General features: G+C 44.3%; 1 protein-coding gene across 2 annotated transcripts in view; it reads right to left on the bottom strand.

Moving 5' to 3' along the window:
• The window catches only part of PHYHIPL (phytanoyl-CoA 2-hydroxylase interacting protein like), a 58,643-nt gene that overhangs the window by 31,408 nt on the left and 3,483 nt on the right, over positions 1 to 23,752 (bottom strand). Inside the window, exon 1 of one of the 2 annotated variants that reach the window (XM_050340785.1) lies at positions 3,467 to 3,733. The exons of the other annotated variant lie outside the window; for it this stretch is intronic. Within the exon in view, the coding sequence (XP_050196742.1) occupies positions 3,467 to 3,572 (106 nt within the window). The 5' untranslated portion in view covers positions 3,573 to 3,733. Of the gene's footprint in view, positions 1 to 3,466; positions 3,734 to 23,752 lie in introns of those variants that run through there. 2 annotated transcript variants of the gene reach the window in all.

Genomic DNA, 23,752 nt, shown 5'->3' with positions numbered 1-23,752 from the left:
GGTTTGTTCCTCTGCTCTTCTTTCTGCATTTTGATAGGTGTCCTCTGCTTTCCATCTGTTTGTTCCAGCTGTGAGAAGTGGGTGACAGCATCACTGCTCTCACCCTGGCAGGACCCCAGCAGCCAAAGCGCATCATCTGTAGGGGGAGTGCTGCACAACCACAGTGTGGAGCTTCAGGAAATTCAGCTGCTCACGTCTAAGGCCGTTCTACCAAGCCTGTGAAAAGCACAGGTTTTTTCTCCCCAGGTTTATGATTTTCTGATGTTAGCTGTTTTCTCATAGAATTGGCCTGCTCGTGACACAAAGGGCACTCATCCATCTACTAAAGGTTTAATCCCTAGATGAGGCTAATACAAATTTTATAAAAAGGTCACTGGAATTTTCAGCACAGATTAAACCTTCATTCTGCCCTACGTTTGCAGAAATACGGCTACAGTGTTCAAAGGTGGCAAACGAAAATAACAAATGTTATGCTTTTTCCTATACAAGAGGTGAGTTAAGGATAAAGAACTACATGTTGGATTGTGCTGTGCTATCAGACCCATCTAAAAGAATAAGAACAAATAATGCAAGACACATTTGTAAATAACAGAGGATGCCGAAAACAAGAGCTCATAATTGGCTTTATAATATTGCGCTCACTTTAAACCAAATCCTATCAGGAGCTTTTATCTAAAAAAAAAAATCTCCAAAATGCATACATCTGTAATCTTTTATTTAACATTTGTAAGGTTTTAAATGGCCTTGATTCGTTAAGAGAGAAGACAATGCTTACAAGAACAACACTGAAAAAAAACCTTCTAAAAATAGATGAACTGTTGTGATATTGTTAATTGCTCACTCCAGTTTACGGATTTGTGGCTCCTGCATACATATTCTTCCTACATAGGAAGAATAACCCAGTTTTCTGAACACAAAATGTCTTAATACTAAATTCTCCCATCTCAGAAAGCAAGAATAATATTTTGCTATCTACATGAGTTTTCCATTATTGTTTATGTTTATATTGCAGCGTTGCTTGCAATTCCAAACTAAGTGTGCTGCAGAGTTTTTCATAGTTGGATGTGTAACGTTACAATTTCACTGACTGCCTATACAGTTACTGCAGCTTAAAGACCAAGGACATTTCCAGAATATGAAAATCTACCATATTTTTAATTCACTGTGGGTAATATAGTGATATTTATCACAAAACTTCAATTAACCTCAGTGACGCCAATGACCTCAAGAACTTCATCTTTCCCAACAAAGATACCCTAAAACAAACTGCTAGTGTTTATAATATAAACGTACCCGTGTACACAACCAGGGACATGAATGTATTGCATAGGCGCTTATCCAGGAGGATTAACGCCTTAACCTTTGCTTCCTTGGTTCTGTGTTCCCACTAAAACAGCTTTTTGATACAGAAGTGCCACCTGTAGGAAATCCTGAAGGATGCTCAGGTGCAGCCCTGAGCCAGTGCAGGCACTGAGCTGACTCCTACATCCCCAAGGCAGGTGCCGCCTTCGGAAATCCAGCCATGTATTGAGGAAGCAATGGCCCTGTGTGATGGTGGATTGCTTCAGGAGGGTTAGTTGGCAAAGCCACCTCTACAGAAAAGCTGTGGTTTTCCACTGAAGCCTAACCAAAAAGAAACCATTTGCTTTCCTGTATGACATTATTCCACAGAACTCAAGCAGTCCTTAACTAGAGTATGTGGAACCAAATAGAGTTTGCCATGATTAACATGGAGTACTTCACTGCAATTACTTAGGCTACACAAATATGAAGGATTGCATAATTTATTTTTATTTATCTCTAGTATCAATAAAAAGAAATATAAGTGAAAAAGTGTTTTAACAAAAGAACAGTCTAACCTCCACTGCTATAAACACAGCCCAGTTTCCTGTGGCAGTGAGCTAAGCATGAATGGATGGAAGTGTGTATTATATCTTAATTCAGACATTAAAAAAAAAATCAAATAATTTCTAATGTAGCTATAAAAATAATAACTGAGACTTCTCAGTGCCTTGTCATTTTCTTTAGTATTTCAAGAAACAGAAAGAGCTTCCAAATATTCAGCTTTTTAAACATTAAGTCTGCCTAAAAAAGGGAAGTAATGAATAATAATTTGCAAAAAATAACTGGTCTGACCCCTTCTATAACCATCACCTTCAACAGTTATGCTCCAAAAATACACTCAGGACAAATAGTTTCATGAATTCAACTGTACTAATCACTGACACAGTATCTCCATTCCTTGGTGCATTTACCAGGTAACAAATTCCACACCCAAAGCACATTTTGCATCCAAAAAAAAATGACAAGTTGTTTTCAATACTTCGATGTGGAATGACAAGATAGGAATCATTTGGCATATGAGCACAAATTATATGCCACTCTACAAGAAAATATTTTTTCATTGTTTGACAGTGAGTTTTTGGCTCTGTTTAGTACTGTCAGTCACAGTTGTGTACAAACGACGTGACTGTTGTGCCCCACTCAGCCGTCAGTGCTGCTTCGAGCACGTACCACTTGTTTTGGCGGTCCCTCATCACCACCTGACATTTATCTGCTTGCTCCGACACACAGTCTTTAATATCCGCACCTGCAACCTTAAACCCAAACTTGACGGTCTAGCTGTGCCGTCCGGGGCGCGGGCGGGCGGATGGACGGACGGACGGACAGACTGCCGCTGTCCCCAGGGCACTGCGGTCTCCCGCGGCTGTGCGGGCGCCAGGCGCGGCGCGGCAGGGCAGGGCAGGCGGGCAGGGATGGCGGGCAGGGCAGGCGGCAGGGAAGGAAGGAAGGAAGGCGGCAGGGCCCAGGGCTCGGCGCTGCCGGGCCCGCCGGGCGGTGCTGTCCGCGGTGCTGAACCATCTCCCTCTCCCTGTCTCCCCCCCGAGCCCCATCTTGCGAGCCCCAGCTCGCTCCACTCGCCGCCTCATCGCTCGCACAAGCGACCGGCAACAAGTCTGGCCACTTGCCCACGACAGCCGGCACATCCGCCCGTGTATCCTGAACACGGGAATCGCCCTACAATACAAAGGAGTTTGGAGACCGCGGGCAGCAAAACCCCACCGGGACCACCAGCCCGTCCCCAGCTCCGGACCCTCCGCAGCGCGGGCTCTGGCTCTCCTCGCTGCCTCTCCCAGAACAAGCCCCAGCGTCCATTCCTGGCAGGGGCAGGGTTGTGCAGCAGGCTCGCCCGGGGTAATCGCACTGCAATGCCAGGCACGGCTCAGGGAGCGGCAGGTTTCCCTCCCTTCCCTCCAGCAAGGTGCAACCTTCCTTCTCTTTCTTCTTTTGTTCTCAGTGGTAGGAGGGTGGCAGCGGCGGCTGGAGGGGTGGGGAGCAGCTGCACCTACAAATTCATGGGGGATAACAAAGGACCATACGCCGCGCGGATTAATTTGCATTAGCATCCATGAGGGCAACAGCATTTTACGTCTGCAGGGATTAGCCGCGCCGAGCCCGGGCTTACCGTCCCTATCGCAGAGCTGAATCGCCTCCAGGCTCAGGTTCTTGATCACCTCCTCGCAGGGGCTCGTGGGGCTGCTCATGGTGTGCGCCAGGCGCGGAGCCTCCATCGCGCCCCTCGCCTGCTGTGGCTCGGCCGGGCGCTGGGGCTGGGGCTGTGCTGAGCCGCGCGGCAGCGCTTCCCGGCGCTTCCCGGAGCCGCCCGGCTCGGCTGGGAGCGCTCGGCGGAGGAGGAGGCGGGCGGGGAGCGGATTTGTCGCCGCAGCGAGCCGGGGAGGGGGCAGCAGCGAGGCGGGCGCCCGGCGCGCCCCGGCACCCGCGTTTAAAGGGGCCGCGGCCGCCGCCTCGGAGCGCTCCCTTCCCCCCCCGCTCCTTATGTAACGGCGGCCGCGCCTCCGCGGGAAGATCCCGGCATGTCCAGCCCCTCCGGGTCAGGCGCCGCCGGGCACCGACCCCGCCGAGGGCCGGGCTGGGCTCCCCCCGGCCGGCCGCGGGCACAGCTGCCCACCGCCGCCGCGCCGTTTGTTTCCAGGTTATTCCATGACCCGAGGAGAGTCTTCCCGAGGCAAAACCTCCCCAAAGCCACCGTTACCGGTTTCCCCTGCCCCAAACACACAGCCCACCGCGACCGCTGTGCGCAGTCACACCCGAGGGCTGCGGGCATCCGCTCTGATCTTCGATTATGCAAGAATTCGCAGAAAGAAATACCAGCCGGTTTTAGGCTGATAAACCAAGAAAAGCTGGCAGAAGGTTAGGGTTGGCAGGAGAGGGTACAGAAATGAGCCATTTCTGGCTACCTGCCCTGCACACTTCCCACCTGTCCTTTTTGTGGGAAGGAAAAACGACCCGCACTGTACAAGTGCTATCCATACCAAGCTTTTTAAAAACTGTTTATCAGTTCACAGTTCCAGAAACAAGAACGGGGCCAGAAAGGGAGAAAATTTAGATGAAGAGTAATAGGAGAATAAATGAAACTTGTGCAGCACTGCACCATCAGCAGGTGTGACAGCCCAGCTCCCTCCCACCGCAGCCTAGAAAAAGGAGCAGCCTCTTGGCCTCGGGGGCTGCAGGAGTGCACAGCTTTCTCCAGGTCACGGGCTGACCACACATTACCACAAGCATTCTTGGCACCAATTCGTTGTTCCACCAAACCACAACTGATGCCATTCGGCCATTGAACTTGAGACACCAGCAGCAGCTGCTTTGGGAAACAGCAGTTCACTGCAGACAAGCCCCCAACGTGCTCGAGGCTGTGATGTTGCTAGGTCAGCATTGCATGACAGCAAGTCCAGAGAGTCCCTAGAGCTCCCATTTCTCTTTCTGCAGTCCCAAGACCACACAGTCCCCTCCCAGTCCTCACTGATCTGACACAGTAGTAAGCTCCACACATAGCCAGATGTCTGTCACTCAGAGATGGCTTTCCACTGGACTTTAGGATTATTCCATTCCTTATGATGATTTCTAGGGACACTAATCTCAGGGAAATGAGCTCTGGTGTTACCTTTCACTGAGCCACTGCCAAGTGCTGCAGCTTGGGAGCAAGGAACAGGTTTCAGGAGCTCAGACTCCTCTGACACCTTCAGAAATCTGAAGTGCTCCATGGGGAGAAAGTGCAATGCTGAGCACCCTTCCAGCACTCTCTACTCTTCACACACACCCCCCTTCCCCCCGCTTCCTTGCTCATCTTTTGTTTTTTTCTTCTCTTTGTCTCTCTGCTTTTTTTCACCGTGACGGAAAATGTGTGCAGAGGGGTCAGGCAGAAGAGAAATGGAATGAGTGGGAATGGAACCTAAAGGAAAAGAAAATGAAAAGGAAGCAATAGCAGGGAGAGAGAGTGTGAGTCAATGGGGAGGTGGGAAGGGAGAGAAATATATGAATGAATGCACAGACAGAATGAGGACAAATGTAGAATCAGAGAGGAAAGAAATGAAAGTGGGTGAGACTGCATTCATCAGGTTTTAATTTTGTCTCTGACAAGCATTAATTCCCTGCACAGAAGCAAAACCTTTCTCCTTGATATTGCAACTGTTCTTAGCACATAGTCATCTCCTACGTAAGGATGGAAAATTTCTTTCTCTGAAGATGGTGTATTTAGTCTCTTGGCTTTATGTTCCACATTCATTCCTTTCCACGATGTGGCAGACACTTCAGCAGCTCACACAATCTTGTTACTTCTTTGCTATAACATTATATAAAGTCCATTTGAAACAGGCCCTGTTCTTGAATACTGAGAGAATTCCCATTTTATTCTCTCTGCCTGTGTTTTATACACCTTTCTTTTATCTACTTCTTATTCTATGCAACTGCAATCAGGTTTTTAAGAACGGATGGATTTTGCATAGCTCTTTGAAAGCAGACAGCTTTGGGGGTGTTCCCATTCCTCAAAGGCCTCTCATTTCTCAGCTGTCTTGTAGCAATAACCCCTGGCTGAGCTATATCTATTTCTCTCCCCACACCATTACACTTGTTTTTTTGAAGAAAAAACTGGTTAAATCTCCAAATACTGGCAGACTTCAGTGTAAGAGTAGAGCAGAGAAACCTTTTCCACAGCTCTGCTTTTTTAAAACTGGACCTGCCCGAGACACGATTTTGCAGAGTCACACTTCAGGCTTCATGCTTCCCTCAGTCTATCACTGCTCCCATCACCTGGGCTAGGATCAGCATTTTTTAAAGCTCAGATTACTCCCACATGTGATTCTGTGCAATCACTTGGCAATGAATTTAGTCCTAAGCATTTCAGACTCAAAGCACACAATACTCTCATGGTGTTTTTCTTACCTGAAAGAAGAGTACTCTGCTTGTCTTAACAAGGAATAGCATTGTCTGAGGCACAAGTTACGTTTGTGCTAAAGGATGACAGGGTCTCAGGATGTAATCAGGAAGTTTATTCCGTGACAGATTATCCCTGACAGTGTTTAACAAAAAATGTCACATATCACAAATATGGGTCAACATTATGTAATGGAAAGTCTGCCAATGGCAGCGTAACATTAGAGACAGCAGAGGGTCATGTGTTTAGAACTGCAAAAGCTTGCAAAGAATTTGCCACAACAGCAACCTTTCACCCTTTCAACATTCAGATAAATAGAATATTACCAACTCCTGCAGTTCAGCAGCAGTGTCTCTGTTATTACAGAAACCTCACGTGAGGAGGGAGAAGCAGCACTTTCTGCACAATACACACACCAGGAAACGTGAGCTGTGACACACAGCTCTTGCCTGCCTAAATTCAACAACCTCAGCTCTCTGGCCTTAGCCTGGCACTCCCAGTCCCCCTGGTAGGTCACCAGGATTTGCTGCAGGGCTACCACTCTACAGCAGAGAGGCAGAGACGCTGCCAACCAGCAGGACGGGTGCGTGGCTTCTTTCTTAAAAGACACAACCTCATTCAAGCCAGAAAAGCAAGAGCAAAAGGTGCTGTGTGCTCCTTTCCTCCCCCAAAGAACCTCCCCCCACACTATTACAAAGTTCTGTCCCACCTGTGTTTCACCCCATTCTGGGAAAACTGTCCTCAGAGCACAGCACAGAGCTGGGCAACACCATTCTTACTATCTGAAAATGCTTTTGTATTTCACTGTTGCAGGTTTTTATCTGGGAGTTAAAAAAGAAACCTCCTTTCTCAGACTTCATCAAGACTCAGAGTTCCAGCTCTTCCTTCCCACTTGGGAATACAAAAAAAGACTTGTGTTATTGCTCAGTGGACTGTGCAAGCAGAAGGCAAAAAGGCTACAGACATGGTTTTCAGGAAAGAAAAACAAGGAAGGAAATAAAAACAGCCTTCCCCTCCCCTCCCCTTCTATTAATATGTCACTTTTGAGGAGAAAGGCAAAATATTAAAGGATAGATAAACAGAAGGATCAAAACCAGAATGGAGCATTTTAGGTCAGTCCTAAAAGGCACATTGACCAAGCTTAGCAACTAATCCCCAAAGTTTCATGGAAATAAATTCTGTGCAATTTTGCAGTCATTCTTTGTCTTTAATGGACATGTCAAGTGTTTCAGGCATGCAAAGGCACATACTTGAGAAGGATTGTGTGCAAAATATTATTGAAATACCCTAGGACTGAAGTAAAATCCACACACTGGTGACAGAAAGACAAAAAAAAAAAAGACTTAAGATCCTAAGTGAAAACTGTGACTCTGTACAGTTATTGTGCAGCTTCCTCTGCTGCACTGAGACACAACTTGAGAGCACTAGGCACAGGATCTCACTGGGAGCCTCTTTGTTTTTTCTCAGATAGCAAAGCAAGAGTCTCCTCAAATGCTCAAACAAGGAGGATGATGAAGCAGGTCCCCCTTTCTTTCTCTAGGAAAATCCAGGGCAGAGCAGCAGTGTTTATTCTCAGCTCTGCAGTGTGTCTCTCCCCATTTCTCCAACTGTCCCTGACACTAAGTCCAGCAGTGAGGCTGCAGCGTTCTTGGAAAGGTTTCTGTCTGCTCTTTGCTGCTTTGGTGTTGTTTCTGGGACCTCTCCAGTGAGATGCTTGCAGTAATTTAAACATCTCAAAATGTCTCTCTTCCCATGTTAGGAAGGCTTCATTTCAGCAACTGCATTCAGGATTTTCTTGCAAGGCCATAAAGCATAGTTTAAAACATCAAAGACAATTCTGAGGTAATCCTGTGACTTCTGGTACCAGGGAACCTACTCATGAATCTGTAGCTTCTTGTATAGTATGATGGGAAAATGGCTTCAGTGTGGGGAAAAGTCAGTCTACTACTCAGGCAAAAAGACAATCAGTCTGTGTAAAAGGCAACCCAGGGTATATGAGATAGAGATTTCTAAAGCACAAGTAGCACAAACAAGTAGCACAAATGGTGTAGCCAAAGTCTGACTCTTTGCCAAGTCACCCCAGACAGGAATAGCCACCAGCTCCAAAGCAAACAAAGGAGACAGAACTTCATGCAATTGATGTTAGAGTTGTAAGACCAAAGGACACTGTCAGTGCTAGAAGTTTTCATTAATTCAAGGAGAGGCTGGAAAAGTTCATGGAAAAGAAATCCTTTAGAGTTACTAAACCCAGAAGTGACTCAGGGTCTCTCACCTGGAAATTATTAGAGTGCAGGGAGGAGTTACTGAAGACTGTTCTATGTGCTTGCCATGATCTTCATCTTCTGTAAACATCGATTTTCAGCCGCTTCTAAAGAGACTGTACTGGCCTGGGTAGGTCCTTGGTCTGACCCAGGACAATCATGGAAATGCCCTGGCATCTGAGCCTTCACTCCTTACCACCCACCACCACCAACCGTCCTCATTCCCAACAAACACTTCAGAGTACAGAACCCTCCCACATTGTCAGCTGGGTGTGCAAATCTCAGCCTAATCATTTTATTAATGCTATTGATGGCGCTGCTTTCTGAATTTCAGTTTTCTGATCAGCTTTATAGAGTCTGAATAAGCATCTAAGAGAGGCAATTTCTTTCATAGACCAAAAAAAAAAAGTATTTGTAGTTTCATAAAATGTATTTGTTGCCTAGTGGGCACAAAGTAGTGCTAATGCTTAGCATTAACACTTCTTAGTTTGTTTTTAAGTTTAGACTCACTTTATTAGATCCAGAGTAACCACAGAGAACAACTAGAACCTTCTGTATTTCCTCTCTCCTCCGGGCTGTTAATCATTCTTCCTACTTTTGTAACCATTTTCACATTTAATTAGTGCTTTATCCCCCAGATATTGTGCCATATCTTGACCTTTAAAGGATACTACTGTCTGCTTGTCCTTGACAATGCTGACTGCTGTTCAGATTTACTTTCTGTCTACAGTTCAGTGGCCAGCCTGTGATAACTTTAAGTGAATTTTAGTCCCAGCTGATTTGTTTCGGCAATTTCCTTAAGATATTATGTGGCACAGCATCAAATGCCTTTGTGAGTCTTGATGCTGTTCTGTACTCCACTAATCTTCTGGTTTCATCATAAAAGATGTGGAGGGATAAACATTCTAATTGGTCTGGCTTGGTTTACTGCAGCACACCTGTGCCATATCTGGATCTCATTATACAATTCACCTCCATATGAACACATTTCCCCCTTCTGCTTTACTGTTTATAGTATTTGTTTCCATTTGGAGCAATGCCCGTAAGACAATAGTTTCCATAGTTACTCTTAATTCAATTTTTAAAGACTTGTAGCATGCTGACACTTTATTAGTCTCCTGATACCTCAAAATTCTCTGTAGGGTTTTTTAGCAACTAGCTGTTCCATCAGTTCTTTAAATATCCAAAGGGACACCTCAGATGCATTTGTGCAAGTGATGATATTTCATTATGTATTTCTTAGTTACTTTTCCCCAGCAGTTCATAATTACATCAATGATTTCTTAACCAAGCCATTATTTAAAGTTTAATCACCTTCCCAATAAACTTCATGGCAAAAGTCCAATTAGTTTTAGTGGGAATAAGAACTGGTCTCAAAATTTATCTCCTTATTACAAATTAAATATAATTAATATTTTCTTGGTCAAGTAATTTTGTGTTATTGTGCCTTTAGGACTTATAACACAGTCTTTTCATATTATCTTTAACCTCTTGGCAGCTGTTTCAGTGTATCCTCACGCTGTCCCTGTTTTTCTCATGTGTACTAAACTTGGAATATAAAAGCCTGTTTTGGTGGTTCTCCAGTTTTCTGTTTCCAGTGCAGTTCATATTTTACTTTTACTTGCTTAAGTAGCCCACAGTGGCGCATTCTCTCTTCAATGTTTCCCATTTTCATTGGAACAAGACACATTTCTGCTGCCTTTCCATCACAGTATCTTCTCATGCCCTCCCTACTGCCCTTCCTCTCTCCACAAAGCCTTTTGTGAAACTCTCTCAACTGATCCTATGAATGAGATTTTCCTCATAATACAACACCCTTTCACTGGATGACATCAGAACTCTTCAAAAAAGACAGCCAAGAAGCAGTTACAGTTCATTAATAAAGTTAATGAAGAAAGTCTGACTAATTCCTCAATGGCATCTTCTGATCTTGTTTTCTTATAACTATAGACTTATAATAATAAGTGTTTCATATAAGCACAAAAGAAGGGATCTAGGTTGATGTTGCTGCTTTTGTACCATCAGCATCTGGGGTGATAAGGCAAGACAGGAAAGACACCATTGTCTCATGCCCCGCTGCTACCATAAACACAGCTAATTAACTGCTAAGGAAACACAAGGAAAATGATGTTAAATGAATGAGAGGGAACACCAAAGCATTCCCTCTCCTTGACTCAGAGCCTGGATGCATAGTGAGATTAGGCTTAAATTTCACTCACTTGACTCATAGTCACCACAGGCTCTTAGACTGCATTTCAGATCTGTGGTTATTTAAATAGATGTGGTGGGTTGACCCAGGCTGGATGTCAGGTGCCCGCCAAAGCCACTCCATCACTGCCCTCCTCAGATAGGCAGGGGACAGAAAATGTAACAAAAGGCTCATGGGTCAGTATAAGGGCAGGGAGAGATTGCTCAGGAATGATTGTCATGGGCAAAACAGACCTGACTTAGGGAAATTAACTGAATTCATTACCTATCAAAATCAGAGTAGGAGAATGAGAACTAAAACAGATCTTACAAACATGTTCTCCCCATCCTTCCCTCCTTCCTGGGCTCTGCCTCCTCCCCAGCCAGGGGCACAGGCAGATAGGAATGGGGGTTATGGTCAATCCATCACAGGTTGTTCCTGCTGCTGCTCAGGGAGAGGAGTCCTTCCCTGCTCCAGCGTGGGGGCCCTCCCGCAGGAGACAGTCCTCCCCAGACTCCTCCAGCCCGAGTCCTTCCCACAGGCTGCAGTTCTTCATGAACTGCTCCAGTGTGGGTCCCTTTCCATGGGGTGCATTCCCTCAGGAACAGCCTGCTCCAGCATGGATCCCCCATAGTCCTGCCGACAAACCTGCACCAGCGTGGGTTCCTCTCTCCATGGGTCTGCAAGTCCCTTCCAGGAACCTGCTCCAGTGTGGGCTTCCCACAGGTTCACAGCCTTCCTTCGGGCATCCAGCTGCTCTGGCGTGGGGCTTCTCCATGGGCCGCAGGTGGGGCTCTGCTCCCCTGTGGACCTTCATGGGCACAACCTTCCTCACCATGGGCTGCATGGGAATCTGCTCTGGCACCTGGAGCACCTCCTGCCCCTGCTTCTCCACTGACCTTGGTGTCTGCAGAGTTATTTCTCTCACATATTCTCACTCCTCTCTTCCCTGGATGCAATTCCTTCTGCGCAGTAACTTTTTCTCCTTCTCAAATATGTTATCACAGAGGCGTTTCCCCCATCTCTGATTGGCTCTGCCCTGGCCAGCAGTGGGTCAGTCCGGAGCTGCCTGGCATTGGCTCCGTTGGACATGGGGGAAGCTTCCGGCAGCTTCTCAGAGAAGCCACTTCTAGAGCCATCCCTGTCCCCCTCAGAACCTTGCCATGGAGACCCAATGCAATATGTAACCCATAATTAGAACTTCACAATGAAATACATTAGAAACAGCAATTAGAAGCTGTCTTTTCCATGGTTTTGCTCTGGGAGGAATCCATGTCGGCTTAGCACCAATATACAGGGAGATCAGATAAAGAGAGCAGAGTATACAAACAGACAATAAAGTGATCATTAGTTTATAGCTCTGTTTCTTTAACAACATCCACAAGCATTTTAATTAAGGCATGTTCTGCTCTGAATTATGTCCTGCCACTGTTACTTGTGTTCTGAACATATTTCAGCCCTGCAGTATGTGATTTATTGACAGTATAGCAATCCTTACAAATTTCCAGTTGCTGTACATATGCAGTGCCCTGGAGTGCTTGAAGTCAGTGGAGGAATTGTGGCATTCTGTGAGCCTTGAAAATCCTAGAGCTGACTCCAAAGTCTGTTGGTGACTGATACACTGCTCCTGCTTCTTAAACCAGGCTGCACAGAGGGATAAGTCCAAAGGCCATCTTTAGCATAAGGAGTTTACTTGCTTTAGGATCTTTCAACAGTCAGTGGAGAGTGAAAAAAATCCTCATCTGTGTCTCAAAAGAAGCTCATCGTAGGTGCTTGGAGTTGCCCTAGAGGAAATGCTTTCTCTTGATTCTACAGGAAGCTGGGGGAGAAAAGCATCCTGAGGCTAAAATTACCCTTTGTGAATGCCCCTTAAATTATTCTTATGTGTGTTTGCAACAGCCATCTTTGATAACCTGCAATATATTCTGGAATGAGAAATGAGAACGGCAAGCAAATATGGCAAAACTCCTCAGGGCTAACAGCAGCTCCTCAGCTCCTTGTCCAGAGTTCAGGGGGCTGCATGTACACATGCTGACAGGGACAGTGCTGCCTGCAAAGCACAACAAGTGGTCATTTATCCAGGCACAGCTGTTGCCTGATGACAGAGGTCTGACAGTGGCTCCTGTGTGATGGAAGGCAGGTCTGTGCTCAAACTTGTCTGACCGCTGCTTCTCCAGGACCTGCTGAACTCACATCAAATGCCCGTCATCTGTAAATCCTTTTTCTCTAATTCTCTCTACTTCTCCCATGCTCACTGCTAACCGAGTATCTTATATGAGCTTTTTAAACCAAATTTATCAGAGTTATTTCATTTTCCCTTTTAATACCAGTACTTTTCTTCTTGATTATCTCTATTCTTATTTTTATCCATTTTCAGTCTAACCTCACCTACTCCCATCTGACTCAGTGCCAGCTTCTGATTAATACCTTTATGCATAAATTCAATTCAGCCATTGAGAGAACCTTTTTTGGGGTTCGATCACATGACATCCACTGGGTCATTTCTGGGATGAGGAGGGGAAGTAAGGTAAAGAATAGCAACAAAAGGCAAAAAATTGCTTTCTGTGTTGAAGTACTGGGTTTTATTCAGTGAAATGAAATTCTACTGACTTTGCGTGGCAAGGTTTTGGTACAGGGGTGGCTTCTGTGAGAAGCTGCTGGAGGCTTCCCCTATGTCTGATGGAGCCAGTGCCAGCCGGCTCCGAGATGGATTCACTCCTGGCCAATCTGGAAACAATCCACTATGGTGGTAACACCTGTGAGATAACAGATTTAGGAAGAGAGAAGAAAAACCCTGTGCAGAGGAGTTGGAATATGGGAAAGAAACAACCCTGCAGACACCAAGGTCAGTGGAGGAGGAGCTCCAGGCGCTGGAGCAGAGATTTCCCTGCAGCCTGTGGGAAGGACTCAGCACTGGATAAGTTCATGGGGGATTGTCTTCTCTGGGATGGATTCCATGATGGAGCAGGGGAAGAGTGTGAGGAGTCCTCCCATTGAGAAGGAAGGAGCAGCACAGAAAACGTGGTGAACTGACCACAACCCCTATTCCCTGTCCCCCGTGCCACTGGCTGGGGAGGAGGCAGAGAAAATCCAGAGTGAAGTTAAGCTGTGAAAGAAGAAAGGGGTGGGGGTAAGGTGTTTTAAGGTTTAGTTTTCACTTCTCATTCTCTTACTCTGATTTGATTGGTAATATATTAAGCTAATTTCCCCGAGCCATTTTGCCCATAAGAGTAATTGCTGAGTGATCTCTCCCTGTCCTGATCCTGACTCAGAAGCCTTTCATTACATTTTCTCTGCCCTGCCCAGCTGAGGAGGGCAGTGACAGAGTGGCTTTGGTGGGCACCTGGTACCCAGCCTGGGTCAACCCACCACACACATCTTCTGGTCTCTTATCCTTAGCAAGCTATTTACAGTGGCTGCCACTAGACAAGAAAGTTATATCTGCATGGATTTTATCAGTCTCATATTGCCTGTCATGCTGTGGAAGTGTGAATTTGTGCAAATCAGTGACAGAAAAGTTTTACAGTATCAGATTGAGCACAGCAACAGAAGTAATATTAAGTGTATTTTATATGTCAGTTATCTAGATTAGCCTTTCTATTTTGTGGGGGCAATAGCTGCACTACTACAGTTTATTTCCTTACATTTTTTGAACATTCATTACTCTTTTAAACATATTTTATAGCTGTAGCTCCATCAAATTAATTTAGAGGTTGCACCAGCCTAATTATACCACATCTACAGTGATATAGCTGATGTCATACAAAACCTGAGCACAACCCCGCCCTTAATTTCTGTGTACCACTAAATTGCTCCTTCCAGGAATGAATTAGACCTGGTATTAAGGCAGTACTGAACCCTGTGTGTATTTCTGGAGCACAGCCAAATGTTCATTTATAGTAAAATCTCTAGAAACTTATTACTACATATGTGTTTGCATTAATAAAATTTATTCAAGCAAAGTTATTCAGAAAAGGGGGATATGGCACAGAGTGGGCCTAAGGAGAGATGGAAAACTGAAATTCTTTATTGCCAAGCAAGGACTATTCACATTTGCCTACCAGGGCAATAGAAATGAGTGCCACTGACACTAAATTATGTCCATAGCCTCCACTCTCTGCAGAGAGTTTGAGACTTGAGCAAAAATGCTCCATTAACACTTTTTAATGTTTGGTTGGGTTTTTTTTGTTTCCTTCAAGTTGAGTAAAATATCACTATAAACTAGGTAAAGCAAATGAAGCATAAATCAAGCTAAGTGCAAGGGTTAATGAGATTAGCAGCTATCAGATCCATAGGCTATCTATAGCCTGACCACTAATCTTATGCCCTCAGGAGTTAATTATACAAACACCCAAAATGCACGTGACTGGCCTCTACCTGAATTGCAAACCAACCTTCTTGCTGCCAATAGGGAAGCAAAGACGTCCAGCAAAAATGTGACAGCAAATAATTCAGGGACAAAACACAGGACAGTACTCCTGAGATTTCTTCAGGGCTTCTTCCCATGCATAGGAGGTATAAGGGGTGCTTACTGACAAATAAGACAAAAATTGGGAAGCCCAGCTCTGAAACAAGATGTTGGTCACCCCAGTTCTCTACCAGGTAGTTCAAAACTGCCTCCTTATTTGACACTTGCAAAAAATGATAAAAACTAAATGCAGGGATCATGATGGCTACACATGGGGCAAACTAAGCTCTCTGAGCCTTGGTTTTATTTTGGAGCAGTGCTTCCACAGTTGGAGCCGTGCCACGTAGCACTTCTGAGGGCAGTTGCTCTCAGTGAGAAGTTTGGACAAAGGTGCTCACTCCCCATGTGTGGCTGTCCAGTTGCAGAAGGCAAATACTGGGAGGTTGAGAGGAGTGTCAATAAAGGAATAGGAGCAAGCAGGGGGATTAGACTACAGTAGGTTTGAGAGCTTCAGAACTCGTTCAAATGACTGCTTGACAGCACTGTCTAAATGGAAATATTATGCAAACTGTGAATTCATCTTGGAGTAAAACCTCCTTCCTGTATCTTGCTGGGCAAAACACTTTATCAACAAATACGTCCAGCTTGGAATAGATCACACAGCCAGCTTTAGAGAGAACATATAGTCTTATCCCTATTTTCTCATTTTGGGTTTCTCCACCCTCTCTAGGGATGGTGGTCTTTTACTGTCAAACTCTCCCTGACCTCAACAGAAAATTGCTCATCTCAAAACACAGCTGAGCAGAGCAGCCAGCTGCCTCTGCTTGAGCCAGCTGTTCCCAAACCGAGGTTGCAATCCCACAGGCAGGGAACTGAGAGCAGGGTCAGTTCTCCAACCTATTGTGTGGTGCTTCCACAGGCTGTGGGAGCAAAAGCTTTGCTACAACAATGACCATGAGTATCTTCTTTCACTTCTTTTAAATTGTTTCCCCCTCTTCCTCCCCCTCAACTGGCCATGGAGTCTTATTACTGCTTGATCCATCTGAACCCTAAGGCAAAGTTTTCGGCACTGGGCACACTCCTGCAGAGAGAGTTTTGTATGAATTATAAAGTCAGGGCATTCAAATAGTACATCAATTCACTTCCCACAGGCTGTCTTCGTGAATGCTTATTCATCTTGAAATGATGGTACACTAAGAAGTCACTTAAGCTCTTAAGCTTCCCTGATCTCATGTCACAACTTCAACCAAAAGGGAGAATGCTTGGAAAGGCATAAAAACAAAACCCGTAGCCAGAAAAATTTCTGTTGCTCCAACTGCTGCTAAATAAAGAGATCACTCCCTGAACAGATGAAGTGTAACAGTATGTTCTGTTTTATAGCTCATAACAAACTTTGATTCAGTCATTTCTGCCACCAAAAGATTATTGCTGTGGTGTCCTCCTTGTTTTGGGACAGCAGACAAAGAGAAGAGTCCCTTTGCATACAGCCTTCTAGAGACTGTAAAGGAGGAGAAGCCAATAGCAAAGAGATCTCCCCCACCTTCCATTGAGGGAGTGCTGGTGGCTATTTCTGACAAACACATTTTTTTGGCAGAGACATCTTAAAAATTAATTTTTTCCCGTCATTCCATTTAGCAGTATTGGTAGCCTTTACAAAGCACTCTTTTATTTCAAAGATAACATTACCACACAAACTCTAGCTGTGCACTTCCAACAAGGCTAAGCAACACATTCCTCACACACTGCCTCAAATCATGTCTTCCAGGCCTGCTGGAGATCAGAGGGGCTTGCACAGGGGAGCAACTAAGTGCAAGTCACTTGTAATGTTCTACCTGCTAACTAACGAGCAGACAGGCACTGGCAGGCTGGCTGGGGCTGCAGGCACCCAGCACTTGCTATGCCTCATTTCAGGAGTGCAGCACTGGCTGCCTTTCTCTCATGCCCTCTGCCACACACCAGCAAGCAAACGGGAGCACGGGAGCAGCTGACCACGTCTGGTGCCAAGGACTGTGTGCAGCGACTGTAACAGCCTGTGCTCGCCAGCACTTCTCAAAGGAAAGGGGTAGGCAGTGTTCCTCCAAGCCTGGTGTGAGGGCAGGGAAGGAAGGGGGAAGGAAGCCTCCCCCTGTACTCTTTATCCTCTGGTGGGAGCTAAGCAGAGGAAACTAGATTTAGGAAAATGTATGAATATGACACCGTGGTAGGTTGTCCCCTTCCACACAACACAGCAAGTGGAGGAGTGTGTGCCACAATGCCAGCTCTTGATGAAGAGGGCACACAGCTGGGGAAAGTGGGCAAAACGGAAGCCCAGGAACCCCTCTGCATCCTGATGCTGTTCCCTCTCTTCCCAGGGCACAGCACGGTACCTGGGACAGCCAAAGAAGCACACACATGGCAGAGGTGTTCCCAGAACCACTTTGCTCTTCTCTGGCCCAAAGTGCTTTCTCCTGCTCACTGTCTTGGCTAGCAGTGGGAAAAGACAGAAAGGAAGAAAAAGGGGCAAATAAAACTTGCCATTTCCAGAGATGGCACAGCACTGCTGCAGGGATCAGCAGGCACATGGTGGTGATGCTCCTCCCCGTGAGGAGAGATCAGGGACATCTGGAGAAATCATAAGTCTTAGGGCTCTTGACTTGCACATCCTAAATGCCCCCTCCCCACGCTGCCCTAGCACCGGGTCTGCAGGATCACTGAGCAGCAGGAGGCTGGTGGAGAGGATGGACTCCATACATTTCCATCAGTCAGAGGCAGTTTATCAATTGTCTGAGGACCTGTCCAGGTCAAGTTTGATTCTATTTTCAGAGCTGCGTAATGACTGTTGATGACATCTGCCCACGACAGGCAGCAAACATTGATGAGTACTGTGAATGACCAGTTTCCAAATGTACAGCCACGTGTCTCCCTTGTGCTCCAGGCAGCTGATAAAGATCCATTGATGGTAGTTGCTATTTAATATGGTAAATGATTTTGGAGATTACAGCCTTCTCTTATGTAATCTTCTTACATAAGACTGAGAAAGAAAACATGTGAACTGCAGAATTTGAACATTAAAACAGCAGTGGATCTGGAGCTTAACTCAAGTGTTGTCATCTCAAAAGTCTTTTCTGACTATCCAAAGCTAATAAAAAGCCAACAGAAATAAAGTTCCCTCTCTTATAAATCTACTCATGAAAGTTTTAAATAAGAGTTGCACCTCACCGCAGAATCTTGTGTGATAATCCACTACCTGGTATTCAGCTAATCAGATGTTCAGTGAATGAAATGGGAGGTAACTAAGCAAGTAAATTTTAATCCCAAGTAAAAGTAAAAAAACCCCACCAAAATTCAACAAAACCCAAAACAAAACAAACAAATAAAAACCCAAAACAAAAACACCTCCCCTCACCCCCCCAAAAAAACCCAAAACACTGAACAAAAAGCTTCAAGAACTGGAGCTTAGAGACTGCAAATGGATTGTTCCTAGGGTAGGCTTAGATGGGGTAAAACCACGTTGTTCTTCCTAACCAGCCACCTCATGGGTGACACGGCTGTCTGACAGTTTTTGCATGCTGATTTATGGTTCTGAGCTGTGCTGCTCCATTCAGGCTCCTCACATGCTGTGTCAGCAGCTCCTGCTCTGTGTTGCTTGTAGCTCCTTTTGCTCGTTCCTCATAACTTATGCTCGTAGTAAAGACACAGGGACTGACTTCAAATGCTTAAAATCTTGAGAGGTGAAAATGTAAAAAAAAAAAAAAAAGATAAAGAGAAGGGAAAAGAAGTAAAAGTAGCAGAATGGATGGAAAATACTGAGAGGCTCTTTTGTCCTTTTCATTCCTATCGATTACTGTCTGCTCTGTTCCTTTCCTTATCTTTCTTTGCTGTATCGTGTGTCATACTGCAAGCTTTGAGAACACTGTGCTCAGATAAGATGGCAAAAAGCCAACACATGCAAGACCTGAACATGCCAGAGAGATTAACAATGTTCACGGGTGGAGGCTGTTTGTAGTAATGTGAGAGGTTTCACACCTACAGAAAAAAGGTCATGATCAGGAGAGGGTCTGTCCTGTCTTTACTTCTGAGGTATAGGGTGCTCACAGATTTACACAACTAGGTAAGTGATGGGGGTTTTTCACTGCATTTAGATTTGTATCAGCTCCCAAGAAAGATGAGAAAATACTGGGGAAAAGCCCACCAGCATTTGCTCAAACTTTTCAGTGAATTCAGTTCAGCCTTGTTTGTCCTTCATATACATTCTAATGAACAAATATGCTGGTGATGAGACTCACAGAAACTGAAATCATTATGCAGATTATTCAGTGAAGGATTTGGAATAATGCATTGGTGAAGACTGAATTCTTGAAAGACAAACAAGTAAGGAAATTTCACCTCTAGCCTGTTGCTACACTACTTATAAACAGAAGGGCTTATATCTGGGATCTTTTGGTCCTATTCAAAAAGCTGTAATTCTGAAGTTAGTTAATATTTAAATGTTTTTCCTGCTGGACTTCATCAGCCTCTCAAATGGAAAACACAGCCTGAACCTGCATATTTTATCAAAAACCTGTCAATTTTTTTTCTGTTTGTGCTTTTCTCCTTAAAATGCAAAATCTTGCTTGATGTACATTTCCTTGGAAGTGAGATCAAGGCCAAACTCGAGGAAAAAATTGTTACAGCTCCTAACATTGGCTTTACAATGACAAATCACAGGCATAACAAATCCAAACATCATAGATGCACCCATCTTCCCCTAACACCTGCAGAATGGCTCTGGTAGAGAGAATGTCCAAAAAGAGAGAGAGAAAGGAGATAAAAACCTCCAGACTAGGGGAAGATACATTGCATGTTTTTGTTTCATGGGAGAAAACCAGTAATGACATACTGATCATCCCTAGATCCAGTCAATTAAGAAAATGAGACTTTCCCTATTTATTACTGACTTCTTAAATGTGAGCAGGTGACATGAGCCCCACTGCAGCACATGCTAGCTGCAAGTCTCCTGCTTTGCTGCCCTGTGCCCACCCAATGAATGAATCTGTGTCTCTCATCGGTGCTGCATCTGCAGCTGAACTCATCATACTTTAGACAAAGTCCTTGGGACAGTTCTGGAGAGCTGGTAACCCACAACGTGCAGGTACATACTGGACTGGAATTTCTAAAACAAGTGTTCTTTGTGGGGCAGGAACTCATAGCAAAAAAAAGAAAACCAACCAAAAAAACCAAAAAACAAACCAACCCAAAACACAAAACCCGATGTTTTTAAACTATTTTGTTGTCATCACACTGAGAAACACAGAGCCAGGGGGATTTCAAGAAGCTAACTTTCTGCTCAAGGATATCTTTTCCATTAACACTTTTCTATGAACTACGACTGCAATTTTCATAATGTTCTTGGAGTGCTCCTCCTCCTTCCACTTGGTGTGTTGTTTTCCATCCTGAGCAGTAAGCTGGCTGTCTGGATCTCTTCATTCACTCTGACATTAGGTACTTAAGCCTAAGGCGCCAACGTCTTTCAAAAGGTTGCACAGGGTGGCACCGCTCTGAGCCTGAAGACAAAATGCATCCAGGCATGCAGTTCTGAGTTTCACTTGTTTCTTGACCTATGCTGACAATGTGCACTGGTTTTTGTTTTAACTCCACTCCTAGGACGGAGACATTCAGTCATCCAAATATTTCTTTTGGACACAAATATAGCTTAGTTGCAAAAATAACTGGATGTATATGAACGGCAGACCTTATTTATAGCTGCTCTGTTCCGTAAGTGATTGATTGCCTCCAGTAGGGACACTTAAAAGGAGCTGGGCTGTTTGTGTGGGAGGCAGTGGCTGCAGAGAAGTATCTTTTGATGGTCACCAGACAGCTGAGCTTTCTTAGTGCTCCTCTGTACATGCCCCAGCAAACACTATTATTTTAAAAGTCACTAATACTGCTTATTAGGACTCTGAAGAAACATCTTTCCTGTGCTTCTGCAAACCCTTTGCTTTTCCTTCTGCACTGAGCTCGTGGTTTTCCTTCTCCTCCTCTCAACCCTCTTTTGCCAAGTTGCCTTTTTAATTTCCTCGCTCAATAACACAGCATATAAGATATAATTATTGTTTATTTATATCTAACACCTCTGTATTTTCTGAATAAGGAGTAGAGAGTAAGGAAAACTGTAAGGATGAAGTCTCTTATGAAGGTGCCTAAGACAGAGGTTATGTTCTTTCTTCTCAGAGTGATACCAAGAAGGAAGTTCACTGACTTCAACACAAGGATTCAAGCAGAGGGACTCAGCCTGAATAGCCTCAGTGGACCAGCTGAGAAGAGATATGGACATTTTCTTTCTAGAAAGAGACATTTTCTTTCTAAAAAGACACATGGAACTTGATGGCACTGTCCTTCAACAGCTGATTGGTATTATTATTTTATCAATAATAATAAAATAATTATATATTAGAATAATTACTTTATACCTGTTATGACACCATCTCAAGTAATTTAAAACTAATATGCCCTGAAACTACAAACAAATAGTTTGGTAGTGATCCTGAGGAATGCTTTAAGTGCAGCAAACTCTGAATAAAGTAAAGGAAGGAAGTTATCAAAGATTCTGATCAGCAGAAGCCCTGATGCTTTAAGAGATGTACGCGTGGTTGTCTGTTTCTAGACTTTGCTTCTAAGCTATCAAACATGTCCCAGAAATAACATTACACCAAAGCACTGACTGGGTCAGAAGGAGACACTGGCAAACACCATAACAATGTAGAGACCCTTCAAGTTTCCACTTAACAGTAACTAGTTCCACACAGCTGTGAATATGCAAGGAGAACTGCAGAAAGCATTAATTATGGCCTACTCAGGTTTCATCTCTCTGGTAAATGTCCTACTGAGAATAATAAAATATTGGATAACAGGGGATTACAAAATGAGGAGTTTTGAAAACATTTAAACAGTGAATCCCTCTTGACTTTACACAAACTCCAGACAAGAACAGTACTGGCAGCATTTTGGAAAGATGTTTGCACATCATTTAGATATATTTTTATATTGCCCATTTCTATTTCAAAATACTTGAAGTGACCACTGAATTCTGAAAGGGTGTACCTAAAACGCTGCAGGTTTTTTCCTCACGTTTCAATGGTCAATAAATGACAGTTTGATCTTTACATGCCTCTTGTTCAACACAAGTGTACAGGGTATAAAATCCCTCATGAACAGAGAAAAATTATTATGCAATCATAGAAATGGGATGCACCAAATTAGGTTGATTTATTTGGTTTTTAAATATGAGAAAGGTCACTGCATTAGAAAATTATGTCAACATACTTAGAAGTGAAAAGGGACACAACTTCAAGCCATGAATATGCCCTTGCAGCTTATTTTGGAGGCCAGCAGGCAGAGACTATCTTAGATCTGAAATACATACTTCTAAAGATGAAAAACTACCAGAAATTATCATCACATCCAGTTTTGTGTACTCAAGTGGGAAATGCAGCTCCCAGGTTTTGACTTGATAGTGAACATACCATTATGGGCTGGAGCAGCACAGGCCTGTGAACAGAAGGGCAAACCCCCATGTACAGTTCAGACATAAATGCTGATTATGGAAGTCACCTCATCTTGTTACAGGGAAGCACCGTGCCATGAGGAGGCTTCTATAGCTGTGTGTTCCTATACTGACCTAAGCAATGCGTCCTACAGCAGCCACTGCAGGAAGCCACTCCTTGGGAAGGATGGGATATATGCCCTGTGTAGCTGCAGGAAGACTTCTGCTCCACTACAGCCAAAAGAATACTTGTCTGCTGTACGTACTGTGTACAAGTGCCCATTTTAATTAAGGTTTAATCTCCTCAATCTCTGCACTAATCCTTGGTTCTCTACAATAATATTCCCACAGAGGACTCCAGGGTATTTTCTGGCATGGATCAATTCTTAACTGCTGGGTTTGGTCTGGTTTTACAGACTCCTGTGTATCCAACTCCATCTTTTATTTTCTGAGAAATATGTGAGGCAGAAAAAAACCTGCCAATGTTTGAGCATTAATGGCATGATAATGGCAATTTATGGATTTGAGGAAGAGAAAAGGTGCCACTAGAGTGTGTAAAGTGGGCAGCTGGCACAGTAGCTTTTGCCAACATTTGCGTCAATGTGGGAGTGCAGCAATATGGTCGCTGTTATCATCGCACTCAATAAACATCTCCTCATATGTGAAGGCATGACTAGCCTTTTGGAGGGAGAAGCTGAGTGTTCTCTGCATCCACGGCAGGGATTTTATGTGTAATCCCAGCAAATCTGAGCAGGCCTTAATGGCGCTTAAATACTCTATACATAAAATTGCTTCTTTTGAAACCTGGTGCATAGGGAAACAATGCCATAATAGTGAAATAATTCACACGTGGAATTGTCCAGAGAAAAGCAGTGTACTGCTCAACAGGGCACTTCTTCTCGGCTGATTCAGGCCTTAAGGAAAACACAGAGACCTGCTGTTGTCCAGTGCATGTGGCAGTTGTGGTTACTATGGGACTGTGTGCACTATATATGTGTGCATCCACGAAAGGGAAGCACTTTAATTATTCCCAACTTCTGTTGTTTTTGTTGTTGCTGTTAGAAATGAGAAGGATTTTAAAATTATTACTTTAGGACCAAGGAAAGTGGTTCTGTTCCACATAAATTTGACACATTTCGTAACTATTGGAGATAAACAACAG

The sequence above is a fragment of the Myiozetetes cayanensis genome, unplaced genomic scaffold, assembly GCF_022539395.1.
Source record: "Myiozetetes cayanensis isolate MyiCay16 unplaced genomic scaffold, myiCay2020 scf10, whole genome shotgun sequence".
In the NCBI taxonomy this organism is placed as follows: domain Eukaryota; kingdom Metazoa; phylum Chordata; class Aves; order Passeriformes; family Tyrannidae; genus Myiozetetes; species Myiozetetes cayanensis.
Note: the sequence above shows the minus strand (reverse complement) of the source record. Positions and strands in the feature narration are given on the sequence as shown.